The following is an 18198-nucleotide window of genomic DNA, read 5'->3' as shown; positions in this document are numbered from 1 at the left end:
AACATCTTATTCCACTACTCAGATGCAAGTTTGAAAATCAAGTGAACATATTTGGGGTTGAACTAGAGGTCCCTTCCAACTCTATGATTCTATGATATTCTCCCTCCCATATAGTTGCCAATCACCTCAGCAATCAGGTTCTTAGCTCTAACTTAGCTCTAACTGGAGATTCCGGGGTGGTGCCTGGGCAAGATAGAAGTTTTTTTTGTGGGGGGAAGTTTAGTGGGGCTGTGATGCCATAAAATCTGTCTTCTGAAATTGTCATTTCTTTCATGGGGACTGAGCTCTGGTATGGATATCAGTTATAATTCTGGGGGAACTCCAGGCCCCACATTTTTATTTTTATTGTTACTCATTCACTGAGGTATGTATGTATGTATGTATGTATGTATGTATGTATGTATGTATGTATGTATGTATGTATGTATGTATAGTCTGCCTTTCTCGCAGACTCAAGACAGATTACATAGTGTGAGATTAGCACAAACAGTATCAAGGACATTTCCATACAGAGTCAAAGACATTTCCACAACAATGTCATAGGATCTTAAAAAGATGCAGCATTAGCAAGGATCTAATACAGAGCTGAAGAATTGCTGAAACAGAACATAATCAATTCTAGGACTGACATTAGATAACATGAAGCGCAGGTAGTATTTGAGCAACAGATAATATGCAAGGCAACATAGTGGTGAAGTCTATGGTCCCTAACTCATAGCAACGCATTTGAGACCCCCTCCCTACAATATTTCCCTCCTATCTGAGTAAAAACCCTTTTTGAATATTTCAATTTTGCATCGTTTACAGAAAGCCAGAAGAGTGGGGGCTCTCCTGACCTCCTCAGGCAGACGTTCCATAGGGTAGGGGCCACCACAGGGAAAGCCCATATGTGGGCTGCTGTTGATTTTGCCCATGTGCAGGCTGGCACCTGCAAGAGACCCTGTTCAGATGAGTGAAGCTGCTGTGCAGGGAGATAAGGAGTGAGGCAATCTCGTAGGTATGCTGGGCCAAGGCCGTGAAGAGCTATGTATGTAATAACCAGGGCTCATTTGGAGGCGGAACGCACAGGAACGGCGTTCTGGTAGATCTGAAAAGAGGTCACGTGGGTTTTGGCCCCACCCACATGATTCCTTTTCCTCCAAGTGCAAGCCGAGTGGTGCTGGGCTCCAAAGGAACCTAAAGCTGCTTGGATTCATTCTGCTCTGCTGCTTTACTTTAGTTTGTAACTTGTTAGAGGAGGGGGAGAGAGAAAATGAGTGAATGAGTGCAAGCCAAGTGGTGCTGGGCTCCAAAGGAATGTAAGCTGCTTGGATTCATTCTGCTCTACTGCTTTACTTACATTTGTGACTTGTGAGGGGAGGGGGGGGGAGAGAGAGAGAGAGAGAGAGAGAGAGAATGAGTGAATGGGTGCAAGCCAAGTGGTGCTGGGTGTCAGAGTCTGTTTAACCTGAGTAACGCCATGTTTAACTATGTAGTGTTTAGTCTTCTTTCCCTCTAGGCCCCACCACCTGCATGGAGCCGATTCCATGGGAAAGGATACTGTCTTATCTGTCGTCTCGACCTTGGCCAGCTCTGAGAAGTTTTGCTGTGTGAACTCAGGGGGGGGAGGCTGGGCTCAGGGAGTGTGAAATGTAACGACTTTCGTTCTGTAAGTCATTCCTAACAACGCTTTGCTCGGCCAGGACCTCTAATCCTGGAATATGTACATCTGGGCTTGAATGCTGTCTTTCACAATAAACCTTTTGAAATCAAAAGACCTTGTCTTCTTGCAGAAGAGAGTGAGACAGACTACCAGGTCTGGAATGCCATAGTCTGACACTGGGCTCCAAAGGAATGTAAGCTGCTTGGAAATCATGCTGCTTTATTTTCATTTGTGACTTGTGAGAGAGAGAGAGTGAGTGCGTGGGTGCAAGCAGGGCTGGCTCTCCAGAGGAGGGTAAGCTGCTTTGAGTTCATTCTGCTTTAAGGAAATACCTGGAGATTTTTGCGGAAAGGGGCCTGAGGGGTGGATGTTGCCTTCTGACACACTTCTGGTGATGTCAGGGGGTGTGGCATATGCTTATGAGATATGCTAATGAGTTATGCTAATGAGTTCCTGCAGTTCTTTTTTTAGGAAATGACTCCTGACCAATACCTTGAATTGAGCATAACTGATAGGTGGCCAGTGGATTGACTGTAGGATGAGAATGATGTTCATGCTTCTGCTCGCTCCTGTTAACAGTCGAGCCCAGCATTTTGCACCAGTTGGAGCCTCCTTAGATGGGAGACCAATGTATAGTGTATTACAATAGTTGAGTTTTAATGTTACCATAGCATGCATCCAGGTGGCCAGGTCGGCTGTGTTGAGGTAAGAAGCCATCTTCCAGGCAAGAGTCAGATTGTAGTAAGCATTTTTTGCAACTGCCTTAACTTGTTTCTAGTAGTAGTGCTGGATCCAGTATAACCCCTATGCTCTTAACCGAGTCTGGAAGGGTCAGATGAGCTCCATCGAAAGTGGAGAGTACAGTGTCTTTCAAGATCTCTGACTTCCCAACAAGCATCACTTCAGTCCTGTCTGAGTTCAATTTCAATTTGTTACTTTTCAGCTATTTCACCACGGCTGTCAGGCAGCGATCTAAGATTTCTACTGCATCCTGTGGGAATGTAAATAGCGAGATATAGAGTTGAGTGTCATCTGCATATTGATGACATCCCACTCCATAGTTGCAAATGAGTTCTCCTAAAGGTTTTACATAGAGGTTGAATAACATGAGAAATATGATTGCGCCCTGTGGAAACCCACAAGTTACTTCCTAATCTGCAGATAGCTAATCTTCGATGGCAACCCTTTGAGTCCATTCCATGAGAAACGATTTAAACCAGTCCAGGGCACATCCTTTGATGCCCTGTTTCTAAATGCCTCAACAGGATGGCATGGTCTATTGTATCAGTGGCTGCAGACAGATCCAGGAGGAGCGTTTATACTACTTGAAGACATTGATTTATTTATAACAAAATCACATTTCCCTGAGGCAGTGCTAGCAAGCCAGCAGACCATGAGATGTATCATGCTACTGAGACAGTTTATCTGGCTCCTGGCAGTCCAGCTAAATTATAGTCAAGATACAGTGAAATGCATTCCCACAGTTTTGCTTTTAAGAAAGAGAAAAGTTTTCAAGATATAAGAAAGAGATATTCCATATGTAAATGCTACGACATGTTGGTTTTTTAAATATAAGATGCATCTTGCCCCACACGATTGCAGGGGGGAAGGAGGAAGTTTGTTATTCAGAATACCTTTCAGATCCTTGGATGAAATACTAGAGAAGCCACAGAAAGGACAGACGGTGGCCATGCCTGGCCCCACAGATTACGGGAAGGAGGAAAATGACATTCAAATGTAATCCCTTTTGCTCTCAGCCAGTTTCCTTTGTTCTCTAATATTTATCTTCTGCTGCTGCAATCAGATACCTTTTCAAAAATGTTTTGGCCAAGCCTTAAGTTAGTTGCCTGTCAGTACTGATGAGGTGTTGACTTCAAAGGACCTACTAAAGCGGTTTAGTGAGCAAAAACCTTTGGAAGCAATAGATATTTGAAGCATAGTGTAAATAATGAGCTTTTCTGTGGGGCTGGGAGAACAACTTGCTTGTATAGACCTTTTCTTGGATTCTGGATCATTAATGTACAGAGAGGAAGACTACTTTTGGTTTCCGTGACAGAATATGAAACTTGCTTTTCTGATTTCAAAGGTTTTTCACTTGTCAATGAATTCTATACCTTTGTTGGTAAAATGCATTTTATTTTAAATAGCAAAGACTAGGGAGAGCAAACAAACGTTTTGGATGAATGTAACTGGGAAGACAACAATGAAGAGAAAATCTTGGTTTTAGACCTGTCTGCAGTTTTTTGTAAGAGATAATTATACATTTTTACAAAAAAAAATTCTAAAGTTATACAGAAAATTCTTCATGCCGTAGCCAGTGCATTAGAGGATGGTCTCTTGAAATTACTGGAATATTCATAGGATATGAATCCTATGAATAGGATATGAAATGCACTTGTGTGCATTTAACACAACAGGTTTGTAGATGTACTAATTATACTAACACTGACTTACAGGAAGGAAAAATAGTGAAAATGAGTTGAGGAATCAAAGCTGTCAAAACCAAAATGATCCCAGGGCCAGTGCAAATAAGCTAAAAAGGTGATCAGACATTTGTCCAAATCCACTGCGGCACAGAAGGCTTTTTACCTAGAGGTGAGGGAGTGAGATAGAGAAATTCAGGCAGTAAATTCTTGAATATAGCAGTAAAGTTTATTAAAGACATTCAAAAGCTCCTCATTGGGTTCCATGCGTGCAAACTCATACATACCTAGGTCATCTTTAAATGTGGCTGATACAATCAGAATTGGAGAATCCCAACATATGGTAAAGGAGATTCTATCCCTCCCTTGCCCTTTGGTGGTTTTATATTCCTTTGTGTCTCAGGGCCCACCTGGTTTGCACTCTCCTCCTTTCTAGGAAAGGAGTGGAAATCAGTCAGATCCCGGTGGGTGGTGCCACGGCTTTCTTGGGAAAATGGCCTCTTTGGGACAGTCTGGTGAACGTTTCTCCTTTCTCTCTTATCAGAAGGTTGTGGTGAACTGGTCCAGGTTTTCTTCAGTATCTTAGGCAGAGGTTACCTGGCATATTAACAAAGATGCTTCTGTAGAAGGTCTGTGGTGGGGGAGGCAGTCATGCATACAAGGTGCTTTTGAGTTCTCTGCAAACTGGAAAAGTATCTTCCACTTGTTGTAGCTTGTCTTCCCACAGTCTTCAAATGGACACAATCACATCCAGCTGTACTCACCAACCTGTTTATGCATCCAGTCTAGCATTCCATAAAGCAAAGATCAGTAGATTATAAGAAACACCAACACTGAATGTTGGTTAAAAAAATAATTAAGTTAAGCATGATTAATTTCAGAAAGGCATACATTCAGTAAGTCATCAGTTCAAAACTCTTTCCTTGGTCATGAAATAGAGAGAAGTGTCACTGGCCCTTCAGTTGAGCCTGGAGAGCAAGGTTTCCTCGGGTCTTTGGCTAGAGAATGAGAGGGCCCATCCTTGAGGGAGAAAATCTGTGATCTTCCTGACTGACCTAAATTCTGTAGACAAGCGGAAAGGAAATACTTTCTGGCACACTGGGATTTAAAGAGACAGATTGCCCCTTTCCCCTTGATACATTTGGAACTCAAGAAAAAAACACACTTCTGAATAAGATCCATTTAAAAAGGTTGATACCGCACACTTTGAAATCAGTGGGCTTAGAAGGATGTAACTGTGTTTAGGGTTGCAATGTAAGGCCTGGCTCCAGCTGAGTGATATGCAAGCAAAAAACATGGATTTAGTGCAGTTCCGTTTGCACAGAATCTTGTGCAACACCTAGCACATTCATTGCTGTATATTAATAGTGCCAAGGAATTGACTGCACAAGATCTTGCACATGTGGAAATGCAAGTGGGGATATAAAAATTTTGACTTCCCTTAAGCAGCTACTGCAGTCTTTTTCTTGCATTTCCACTTTTGAAGAGGTACCCCACTGAAGACTCCTGAATAAGCTTTGCAGTTATGGGATTAGAGTGTCCTTTTATGGATTAAAATTGGTTGAACAACAGGAAGCAGAGAATGGGAATGAAGTGATAGTTCATTTTCCATCTTTGCCAAAAAGAATCTATCCAACCAGCAGCAAAAGAGGAACTGAGGGTTGGGGGCGTAGCTCCTCCCAGAGAGTGGGCTATTTCAGCAAGAAACATGCCACACCTGCACTCTGGGAAGGGGCAGGCGCCCACTAGAGGAATTTTAGCTATAGAAGCTACCGATCAGCAGGCTTGCTCATGCACAGTCCTATGTGGCACAAAAGACTTCAGTGAACAACAGGTAGAGGTGAGTGAAACCCTGTTTTCTCACAGGATGCAGGTCATTGACCTGGAGACCGGAGATCTGGAGGTAGTGGAGACCCACATACCCTTCTCCTCACTCAGGTTTCCGATCAGCTTATTCCTCAGAAGAGAAAGGGGAATTACCCCCAAGAATCCTCTTACATGGCCATTAGGGGGCATGAACAAATTTCACACCAGAGCTGCTGTGTGCATAAATGTCCAGCATGGTATCAGGAAGTACGCCTTTGGGAGTTGACTGGGGTGAACCCTACAGAGCAGAATCTGTAGGATCCACGTCCAATCTTACACCACCTAGAGTGGACCATCAATGGTACTCCATTCTGAAGTCATCCATGATGTTTCATCTACCTGAATCAGAACTAGAGCCCTGTCTGGGGGAGCGGAGCCCAAGTCTACCATCTGGACCGTTACTAGATGAGGCTGTGGGACATAGAGAACCTGTTTCTCCTACAGATGACTTTCGATTCTATCCTAAGCAGATGCTCCAAATGGCAAAATCCTTAGACATAGAGATGGCCTCTTCTGAGCTAAGACCCAAGGACAAAATAAGTGTAAGGTGAAGTGCACTGAAACAAAAACATCCCATCTTCAAGTATATGTAAATAGGTTTGGAACTTTCTGAGGATGAGAGGGAAAGAGACCTTGGGGTCATAGTGAGTAGCTCAATGAAACGACCCAGTGTACTGTACCAGTGAAAAAGGCAAACACTATGCTGGGAATTATTAGGAATGGAGTTGGAAATAAAACAACTAATATTGTAATGCCCTTGTGTAGATCTATGATGTGGCCTCATTTGGAATACTCTGTCTACTTTTGTAGAGCTCAAAAAAGTGGATAAGAAAGATTGAGAGGTTGAAGCATCTTTCCTATGAGGAAAGGCTGAAGATTCTGGGACTTAGAAGAGATGATTAAAGGGGGATATGATAGAAGGTTATAAAATTATGCCTAGGATAGAGAGTGGACAGAGAACTTTTTATTTCCCCCTAAATGCTCCCCAAATACTAGAATTCAAGGGCAATCAATGAAGTTGATGGGTACTAGATTCAGGACCATTAAAGGAAATATTTCTTCACATGAGTGATTAAAATATGGTATTAGCTGCCGCAAGATGTACTGATGGCTATAGGCATAGACAACTTTATGAAGGGATAGGTCTATCAGTACCTACAAATTATGTTGATTAAAGGGAACCTCCACATCCAGAGGCAATAAGCCTCTGAACATCAGTGACAGGAGGAAACATCATGGGGAGTCCTCGGTAGACATGGGCACGATCCAAAAAAAAAATACCGATCAAGCTGTTCATGGATCAGCTCTGGTGACGACCCCAGATCACCGATTCACTCCGATCAAGTCCCATTTCCAATCTGGGATCGGAGGGCCCCCCCACACTTAGAGCAGATGGGGAAAAAAGTTTTTAACCCGGCGACGAGCCGCCTCCCCTCAGGGAGGGGACGTTTTCTCACACACACACGCACGCACTTAGAGCAGAGGGGGGGAAAGTTTTTAACCTGTCCCTGCCTCTCCAAATAGAGAGAGAGAGAGAGACCCCGTCAACAAGTTTCAGCCAGCTTTTTAAAAAAAGCAGGGATAGAATCCTCCATCCCACCCGATTTTAAAAGCAAGCAGCCAGTCTTCCAAAAGCATATTTTAAACAGGAAGAAAGTAAAACCAGGATCCATACGGATCCTCGCGGATCCTATGGTTTTTTAAATAGGAAAAACACAAATGAAACATCAAATCACATACCAACTTCTTGCAAAAAGCAGGCACTGGGCTGAGAAGCCAGGAGGAGAGAGATACCTCTTTTCAGTTAACTCTTTCAACGCACTGAACTAACTCAGTCAGGAGAGGAGCGCAAAACAGCTTGATAGCTGCTCTCAAAGCAAGGGGTTTTTGAAAGAGTTAACACTGAGAAGAGATCTCTTCTTAACTCTTTCAACGCACTGAATGAAGCGCAAAACAGCTTCTGCTGATAGCTGCACTCAAAGTTTTCTCTCTCTCTTAACCCATTCCTCTCCCAATCACTTTGCTTATATTTTTCTCAGAAAGCCACCTTTTCACTCATAACTGTTTGCTTTTCCTCGCTAGGGGAAATATTACCAAGTTTCAAACAGAGCTCAGGCATTCCCCTGCCTCTGTTGCCAGGGGAATAGATTGTTGGCGCCTGAATGTCTAGCCTCCTGGTCCTATCACGATCGCCCTGGTCCAGCCCCCTCCCGACTGCTGGATCGTTTGCCATGGAAGACAACGATCCACCAGGCCACGATTGGGAGATTGCCATTATCATGGGTTTTTTTTTATCGTAATGGAGATCGTGCCCATCTCTAGTCCTTGGCCTCTATGCCCTGTTGTTGACTCTCCAGAGTAACTGGTTGGCCGCTGTGTGAAACAGAATGCTGGACTAGGTGGACTGCTGGTCTGATCTGTATGTTCTTAACTTACACAAGAGCTCTTAGCACAAGCTGAAATTTTGTGCTACATCCAAATCTAAGTAGTTTCTGCTGTACAGGCAAGGTTTCTACAGCTTTGGAATAATACTGTCTTGAAATCTGATTTCAGTAGTCAATCTTCTTATTAACCAGGGGCAGGTTGGCCATTAAGTCCACTGGAAGAAGTCTCGGTGGGCTGATGGCCTGCGGTTGGCCCCTTTTGGGGCCACCCTGGGGATACATTCCCTTGCTTGGGCCACCCAACTCCAAGCAAGAGATGGGAGCAAGGTATGGGGAAAGATGCATCTGGCCTGGCATTGCTTGTATGGTACAGTAAAGGATGGGCCCTGCTCATCCTTCCAGTTTGGCAATCTGTTTTCTTCCAGGTCTGCTCCTGTTACTAACCCTTGGTTTGTGTCACCAAAAAAAATCTTTACATTTATTTTTTAAAAGTAATAGAATTATGATGCTTGATGATAAATTTATTTTTTCAACATAGTGTTCAGTGATATTTTTTTCCAAACATACGAATTCACAATCACTATTAAGTTTCAGAGAGAGCGTTTGATGCGCTTATTTGCTACAGTCAGTTCTGCCCCTCAAAATCTGAACTGTTGGTTGTGTTACAGGCTTGCAATTCAGTTTTTAGATTAGTAGTTGAGTCTGAAATTTTACACCCTATTATCTGTTCTGCTTGATTTGGATTCATTCATTTTCTGACATAAATTTATTTCTTGTCATGTTGGAGAATATGTGCTATTGTTCAGTTACTTTTTAGGATCCTTCTATGACAATTTTTGAGACAAGACAATGGAAAGAAATGGCTTTTTGTGACAGCCAATTTGTGCCTATCTTTCAGCTTTGTTGACAAACATAAAATAAGATCAAGATACTTACAAAAAAATGGGTATCATAATGGGGAAAAGCCAGTAGTCAGAGCTGGAAAAGAAATTAAGCTGTGGGAATAATCAGTGTATTCTAGGAGTTTGGGGACATATGGTAGATGGGAAATTGGGTGGGGATTGAAGATCCAGAGGAGTTAGCCGTGTTAGTCTGTAGTAGCAAAATCAAAAAGAGTCCAGTAGCGCCTTTAAGACTAACCAATTTTATTGTAGCATAAGCTTTCGAGAATCAAGTTCTCTTCGTCAGATGCATGATACAAACTGGTCAAATACAGAAGAGGAGGAGGGAAAGGGGAGAGAAGGGGACATATATCAGAAGGGGAGAGAAAGGGGAGATATATGTCCCCTTCTCTCCCCTTTCCCTCCTCCTCTTCTGTATTTGACCAGTTTGTATCATGCATCTGACGAAGAGAACTTGATTCTCGAAAGCTTATGCTACAATAAAATTGGTTAGTCTTAAAGGCGCTACTGGACTCCTTTTGGGTGGGGATTGGGAAGAGGATGGATCAAGAGGGGGTTAGAATGGGGAAATGGTGTGGTGTTTGCAATAGGAGAGAGGAGACAGGAGAGAGGAAGCATTTACTTGTGTGGTAAAGAGAATGGAGAATACCTTGTAATAGACTTCATATGCATTTTTCATTGCATTCATTTGAAACCTTCAGTAAAGATTTTCATAAAAACAATTTTATATAAGGGTACTTGAATTTCAATTAAAGCAGTTTCTTGAACCACAGGAAGGTACACAATGATGCATGCAGCACAGCTGGAAGCACAGGGTTGACTCAGTGCATTGTGACTGATAATTGACTTTTGAAAGGTGTCCTTTGTGTTTTACGTTACCTTTTTCAGAATTATACCATGAATGTACTATTCCTGCTCTTGCGCAGAGCCTCTTGTCTTTTGCTTCCATTTCAGAACACGCAGCAGAACTGTGTTGTTTAACAACGCAGCTGACCTAATCCAAGCACCATGTTTTTCATATATGTTTCTAGGTAGCTTCATGCTAATCCTTGGATGTTTCCCCACTGTTTTTATATGGATGACACCTCAGGTAAAGCAGTAGCATCCATAGGATTTTGTTTGGCTTCAGCATAAGAACAGCTTTTGTGCAGTTGGAGTATTGAAAGGTACCAGAGACCGCTTGACTTCAAGTCATCTATTGCCCTCTTGGGGTGTGTCAGTGTGAGAAGGAACAACTGCTTTCACAATAGAAAACTCTGCTGGAGTGGGCATCACGGGGGTGGGGGGGAGTTGTAAAGTTACGCTTTCGTGCTTCCTCTGTCAGCATTTGATTATGTGGTAACTCGGCTCTGTTTATATATCTGCCTTTTGTTATGAGCTGTACTTTTCCTTTTGTGTTGGTGACTGTTTCTGTCCGCTGTTTCACTCACTCATATCATGGCAGGTTGCATCATTCTGATCTCCCACACTATATAAGTACAGTAATTTCATAGCTGCAGACTTTGAAGAGTGCTATTGATTATTATGGAGACAAGACATTTTTATCAATTCATTTAAGCTGTCGCAATGATTCAGTGTAATAGTGTGTTTACTCTCTAGACGAGACAGGAGGCTGACTTTCTAAAGTGATGGTAAAATGGGCTGATTCTAGTGATATAGCTCCCTGTGGAACTAATAAGACACTGGTGTTTAAAGCCTGAAAATACGTATCCAGTAGTTTGACTAAATATTGTGGGGGATTCTTCATGCTAAGCTGTTTAGTCCTGGGGGGTGCTTTCATGGAGTCTCTTTATTTTTAACTTATTTTTAATTTTTTAAACTTCATTTATAACCACTCCTCTCCCCACTGGGAACCATGATGGCTTTCATCATTCCCCTTTCCATTTTTAACTCGTAACATCCCTGTGAAGTAGGGTAAGCTGAGAGTGTGTGACAGGCCCAAGATCACCTAGTGAGTGTCCATGGCAGAGCAGGGAATCAAGCCTGGGTCTAGCCGCTACACTGCAGACTTTGCTGCTGCCTAGGGTTGCCAATCCCCTGCTCCCATCCTCCACCTCCAGCCCCTGCTTACCTGGCCAGCAGGGGTACTGGCAACCCTAGGAAGCGGCCAGTGGCTACTGAGTTAGCTGGAGTCCTATCCCCTCAGTGACTGAGGTGTGGGAGAGGGAGGAAGCAATCATTTATGACAGTGATTTCAGTTGTAGTGTTTTTCCTTATGCCACCTTTTTTGTTAGGAAGGTGTTAAACTGTTCGGGTTGTGTCCATCTTGATTCACCTTTGTACTGTTTCTGTCATAAACTTGGGCGTTTTCACTTCTACCTTATTTGCTAGGAGTGTACCACCAGTGTGATGTTTATTGCAGTCTTGGGAACCACTGGCTGCAAAGGTAATGCTGTTCTTACATGTCCAGTATGACAGTATAACAAATGTTCTTATATGATCAACAGTATTGTTGAAATTGACGTATTAGTTCCAAAATCCAATGGTCTCATTTAATCCTTTTTTGTTGCCCCAAACAGAATAGTTTTCATTTTTCAACCTTCCCCCAACCCTTTTGCAAACATCACAAACACTATGCACAAGTATCTTAGGGTTCAGCTTGCATTTTAAGTTCTTGCCTTGGATATTCTTTTACTTGTTATATGACCTTGAGTGCTAACACAAGAAAGTGGTGGTGGTGGAACATGCCCTCAAATCATAGCTGACTTATGGCGACCCCTGGCAGGGTTTTCATGGCAAGAGACTAACAGAGGTGGTTTGCCATTGCCTGCCTCTGCAACCTTCGTCTTTGTTGTAGGTCTCCCATCCAATTACTTACCAAGGCTTACCCTGCTTAGCTTCTGAGATCTGATGAGAGCAGGCTCACCTGGGCTATCCAGGTCGGGGCAACACGGGAGAGTACAGTTCAAAAAATAAATATTTACATCTAGATATTTAGAACTGTTGACTGAAGATAACGAGGCAAGGAACAGTCTGCGCTCTGAACCCAAAATGTAAATGAAGAAAGATCAGAAAGCATGTAGCTGTTGCCTATGATATTGTGAGTTTTAATTTTTAAATTATAATATTTCAAGTACTGAAATTTTACAACTGTAGATGCACTTCTCTTTGGGCTAGTACGGATGAAATGTGTCTCTTTCTCTTAACTGTTGTGTAGGGGATGAAAATGAGCTTTGAGAAAGTGTGTTGGAAAAGGTATTGGGGGGGGGGAGAATATTCTGTTCTCCGATTCCCTTCCCTCACAGATGTCTTGTGGCTTCTCTATGCATGGTTAACATTTCTCTGACTTGGTTCAGATGTAACACAGAACCATGGTTTAATTTAACTATTTAATCATTTCAGCGCAGGATGCTCCCAAACTGTGAATCAAATCAAGATCTGAAACTGGCTTCTCTACCATTAGTCTTCACAGTGGTTATATGGAACATGTGAATGTGAAACCATAGTTCAGGGGTCCCCAACATGGTGCCAGTGGTCACCATGTGTTACCAGAACTGCTTTTTATTATAAGGGGAAATTAGCTTTACCTGGGCAGGGCTGCCCAGGAAGAGAGTCCTTTGTGCAGTTAACCAAACATGGAGTCAGTAAACTACACAGTCTATTGCAGCAGCAAGGTAATTAACACGCAGGCAGGAAATTGACACGTGTACCAGAACACACACGTGCAGGGCAATCTTCGGTGTAGCAGTAAAACAGTAATGCAGGAAACTTTAACACAGTTCATGGCAGGCCTTAAAGCATGAGAGGGGGCCTACTTGGCAACACATGGTGCCCACCAATATCTTTCCTGGTGCCTGCCAAGTGTTTTTAGAAAGTGGGCAGGGCTAGATGGAGCTTTTGCATGGCAGGTTTCTGATTGGCTGTGCAGATTTTTTAAAAACTGCTTTGGCAGCAGATACCACCACTGTACAAGGATCTTCACAGCATGACAAGCTAAACTGTATGTATGCAAAAAATACTTTAAAACAATATGTCCATTTAAAAAGACATCCTGTTAAACAAAGCTTCGGCCTAAGATATTGAAGATTTACTATTAGAGTTGTGCGTAACCTCACTTCATGACATTCTGCACTTGATTCCACCTCCTATTGAAACCATTTTGTGGTTGTGCCCACAGGTTCAAAAAAGCTGGGGAACTCTGCCCTAGTTTAATTCCTGATAAGAATAGTATGAAAACAAACCATTTCACACCCTTCACTAGAAGTCTTCCAGTCACTCACCTGGTTCCTAGCATGCAAGGCAAACACTATGCCAGTAGTAAATTCTCAAGGAGGATTTCTCACCTTCATACAATGGCTGGCCAACAGTAAGGGAGCTGGTGATGCTGAGAGACTTCGCCCTTGACCAAGAGCCTCAGTCCAGGCCAGGATAGCAGCTGGGGAGGTGGGGGGGAAGTGCAAAAGGTGCTAAAATCAATATTTGAGTGGTCATTTGATGGCAAAAGCTAGTTTCACAAACTAAGCATAGTTAAAATAGGCCATGATTCTGCACTGCATTTGAATTGACTCTTTGCCATAATATACTATTTTTATACCAGTCAGGGTTGATCCAAAGTAAAACTTGAAAATAGCTTCTAACTATGTTTTCAGAACCTGGTTAGAAGTGAACCATGCTTATAGATTTAGGCCTGGTAACTATCTGTACCTGCATAATTCTTATTCATACTAAAGGCGAGAGAAAGGAGGACAGTGAAACGTGTGCATGAGGAGGAGGAGATGGGAAATAGGTATATACGAACTTGTGGCTTAGTACCAATTCTTTAAACATGGGTAAGGGGCAGGAGGTATATTTGTACTGGCCCTATTTCTTTTCTGCCTGACATTTTTCTTAGAAAGTTCCTTCTCCCCATGCACCTCTCCTCTTCTGTGGTAGATTAGGGAAACTTAAAAGAGCCAATTTGAATAACCAAGCACTGTGTTGCTTAGGTCTCTTGTGTGTGTGTTAATGTAAATAACTTTTATTGTAGTATTATTCTGCAGTTGTTTCACATTATAATTGCACAGGCACCTGATCCCATGAAAATCAATATCAAGTAACGTTGGAAAATAAATTGTATTGGCAGCCTTTATTTAGCATAGTTGCTCATTGGGAACAATATAGAATCAATCACGGGTGGTGTAATTACTTTTATTTGTTAGCATGCCACAGTTTTCATTCAAAATGCAGTTTCTGTCTTGCTTACTATTTTATAGTGCAATCCTAAGAACATTTTTCTGGGAATAAGCCCCATTGACTAGAACTGAGAAGGATTCTTAGTAGAGGTGGGCACGAACTGCGATACGAACCAAAAAACACATGAACTGGGCTGGTTCATAGTTCGGGAAAACGCGGTTCGTAGGGCTGCATTTTCCATGAACCCCACAACTTTTTGGCCCGGTTTGTCACGTTTGTGATGGTTTGTGACCCCAGACAGGTTGGTGCCGCTGAGGGGTAAGTAAAGCTGACACCTCCCGTTCTTCTGCCGCCCGAGTGGAAGGAGAACGAGAGCTGTCAGTTTGACAGACCCTGTGCCGGGTTCAGCTGATGGGCTGAAGCCGGTGTGGGGTAAGTGATGCTGACAGCCCTGTTCTCCTGCCACTTGAGGGACAGAAGAACAAGGCAGTCAGTTTCACTCGCCCTGCGCTGGGTTCAGCTGATGGGCTGAAGCCAGTGTGGGGTGAGTGATGCTGACAACCCCATTCTCCTGCCACTCAGGGTACAGGAGAACAGGGCTGTCAGTTTCATGTGCTCCGTGCCAGCTTCACCTGATCAGATGAAGCCTGCGTGGGGTGTTTTGAAACTGACAGTCTTCTTCTGCCGCTTCGGGATGACAGGAGAAGAGGGCTGTCAGTTTCAAACACCCCGCACCAGCTTCAGAAGCCAGCGCTGGACATTTGCATTTCGCAAACTACAAACCACAAACTGATTTGTGAACTGATAAAAGTTTGTGGAAGTTCGTGGTTCATGGAACAGCAATGAACCACGAATCAGGTGGTTCAGGGTTTTTTTTCCCGGATCATACCCATGTCTAATTCTTAGTAGACCTCCTTAGTATTGCTGTCTAAGACAGTTAATTGGGCAAAATCGGAATTCGGCCTTTTCCAAAGTACTTTCAATTTAAATTCTTTCAGATATTTCCTTTTATGCACACTTTCTAGTTTAACTATTTTATTCACTTACTAATAAATAGTTCATTTTTATCTCTGTATGGTGTCTCTCTGGTTCAACAGCTTTTATCTGAATCCCGTGTCTAGGCCAATTTGGCCTGTGCTACCTTTTGTAACTTTTGGTTGGAATTCAGCTTGCTGTCTCTCAAATACAGTCCAGCCAGGCCTGAGATGTGGTTCCTGCCACAGCACCAGGACTTAGAAGGGAACCTGGTGACAGGCTACCATTTGTTGGGGAGGTGAACCCTGGGTTAAGCTCCTCCTAAGCCAGAAACCCAGCTTGGATTCTCCACAAGAGTACTTAAATTAAGAAGAATTAAATGAGAATTTCTTCCTGACAAGGTGTCTGAATTTTAAGACTGACAAGTGTTTGCCTTAATTTATTTGTGCTAGATTTTCAAGATTTTTTTTTAGAATGGTAGTCCTCCATTCCACGGAATTAATGTGATTTTGAAATCTGAAATAGACTGATTGTTAAGGAATATTCTGATTTGATCGTATCGGAAATATTTTGATTTGATCGTATTGGAAATAATGTCCTCCTTTCTATAGAGTTTTGCTGCTGCTTAGGACAGCTGATATATTGAAGTTCATTTCTGATTAATGTTTTGTATTCTATGTTGACAGGAAATATTTGATTATGGAGATGAAACCATGAAGAAACAACAGAAAGAATAATAATGTTTTTCCGAAATCGTTTTCTGTTCTTGTTGGCCTTGGCAGCCTTATTAGCCTTTCTGAGCCTTAGCCTGCAGTTCTGTAAGTATATATTTTTAAAAATATCATTGGTAAAAATTTAAAGCTTATCTTTCCATTTGGCTCTGTCTTTGCAATTTACAAGGTTGTTATTAATTTGGCCTGGTTTGTGTGTTTGTCCCAACGTTCGTAGGCCATATGTAGTGTAAAGCTCTGTGAGAAGAACGTCCAAAATTCTTTCCACTTTCAGTATTTCCTAGTTCCTTGAGAGAGATCTGTGTGAGCAAACTTCAACCAAACTATTTATTTATTTATTACTTTTATATCCTGCCTACCTTCTGTAGACTGAAGGTCATGCATATGGTGTTCCTAAGAGGTTTCTCACTCAGGCACTGACTAGACCCAATATTGCTTACTTTCACCAATATTACCGCATTATGCTTACTTTCACCAAGGTTACCATCATGTACACTGATAATGATTTGGAGAAAGGACTCAGTGTGTCTGTTTTGTTTGCAAGCTTGATTGTGGATTGACAGGATAGACCACTTAAATTTGACATTATTATCCCTAGATCAAAAAGACCCTCTCTTCACACCATCCAGCTCTGAGGTGTGATGTGGTATAATGAAAGCTTTTTAATGGAATCATTAAAATGGTTTAAGGACAGCTATTTATTATCTGAATAAATAATTCTATAAACATGATCACATTTAGGAGGCTTAAGCTATCTTTTTAAAAATATGGAATTTCCACATTATTCTCAAATAGCAATGCGTTTTTGCAGGCTGGAAACACAGGAAATGTGAAAATCGGTGTACAGTAAAAGCTTTGCTTCCGGGCGTATCCAAAATGCTCGATTAAGTGGCTTCACCGAGAGGCAAGCTCGTTCCCCTTACCCCTGCACCTTTGAGAGTATGTGTGCATCACTCCAGCCTCTCTAGCCAGCCAGCTTGGTCCCTTGTCTGGACGTTGCTAGACTTCTGACAAGTGGTGCTGCCAGTTAATATCATTCTTGGGGCATGTCCTTTCCCCTCTCTAGGGCAGTTCACTACTTGGGTGCTGTGGGTTCATTTAGGTAGTGGGTGGGTATCAGTATCTGACACATTTGATTAACCAACATTCCCTATTCCACACGAGTCCCAGCTAACAAAGCTTTGTCTGTACCTAGCTATATTTAAACCTATATGGAATCTGCTTTTGTACTTTCAGTGATGCTATCTCACTGTCCAGGGTTGCCTTTTCCTTAAGGCAACTTTTCTCCACTAGGAGAGTCAAGTGATTCTACGCTGGTCTTAGTTGACAAAGGATGTTCAAAATGAAACGTATTTAACTTGGGAGTAACTTTGATTTCATGAGGCTTTGCTCAAGGTTTAGTTGAAAAAATGATAAATGTTGCTGGTCTAAAACAATCTAGTTTGTCTAGCTTTAACAAAATTAATTAGTCATGAAAAGTCCTAATTTTTTGTCATGTAAATTACCATACTAGGAAAAACAGGATAAATTCCAAAAGAATGCTCTCATCTCTGCTTTCCCTCTTCTGTGCAGTATGATTCAGCACCTCAGTTGATCAGACCAAATGGTGTAGTAGCAACCAAGCTTGGGTTAGGGAGTCTCGCCTGACCTTTATTTTGTACATTTTATTAAAAGAATAGAAGTTCTTGGACGGCTGGGAATTTTTTATATAGATACCTTACACTGTGTGGCCCAAAACCTGATAATGCAGATATGTTATCTCTCAAAGTAAAGGAAAAAGTTGATCTTCCTGCCTGATCTCCAAGCCCCCTTTTCCTGTTTATAATATAAGATACACCAAACTGTAGGATTGGACTATACAGACAGAAGAAAGAGGATTCTTGTAAAAAAGAGGATTCTCAGTTTAAAGGCTTCTTTCAGTAAGCAAGATGCTAGGTCATTTCTTTGGAGTAGCTGCATCTGTAAGATAATTCCAGTCTCCCCCATTATAGATGTGTCAAGAGATTTTCCTGTTTTGCACACTTTCTATTCTAACATATCCGCAGAGCAGAGATCCTAAAGAAGGATTATATTTATTGAAAGATGCCCTGTTCTGGCAACGAATGTATTGATGGTTGTTGTGGGTTTTCCGGGCTGTATTGCCGTGGGCTTGGCATTGTAGTT

The 18198-nt window shown here is 42.2% G+C and overlaps 1 protein-coding gene across 2 annotated transcripts in view; it reads left to right on the top strand.

The window, feature by feature from the left end:
- PXYLP1 (2-phosphoxylose phosphatase 1) overlaps window positions 1-18198 on the top strand; it is a 134483-nt gene that overhangs the window by 42296 nt on the left and 73989 nt on the right. For both annotated transcript variants that reach the window (XM_054982158.1, XM_054982157.1), the window contains exon 2: window positions 15991-16122. In XM_054982158.1, coding sequence (XP_054838133.1) covers window positions 16044-16122 — 79 coding nt within the window. In that variant the 5' untranslated portion in view covers window positions 15991-16043. The remainder of the gene's footprint in view (window positions 1-15990; window positions 16123-18198) is intronic.

The sequence above is a fragment of the Eublepharis macularius genome, chromosome 6 (genome assembly GCF_028583425.1).
Source record: "Eublepharis macularius isolate TG4126 chromosome 6, MPM_Emac_v1.0, whole genome shotgun sequence".
NCBI lineage: Eukaryota > Metazoa > Chordata > Lepidosauria > Squamata > Eublepharidae > Eublepharis > Eublepharis macularius.
Note: the sequence above shows the minus strand (reverse complement) of the source record. Positions and strands in the feature narration are given on the sequence as shown.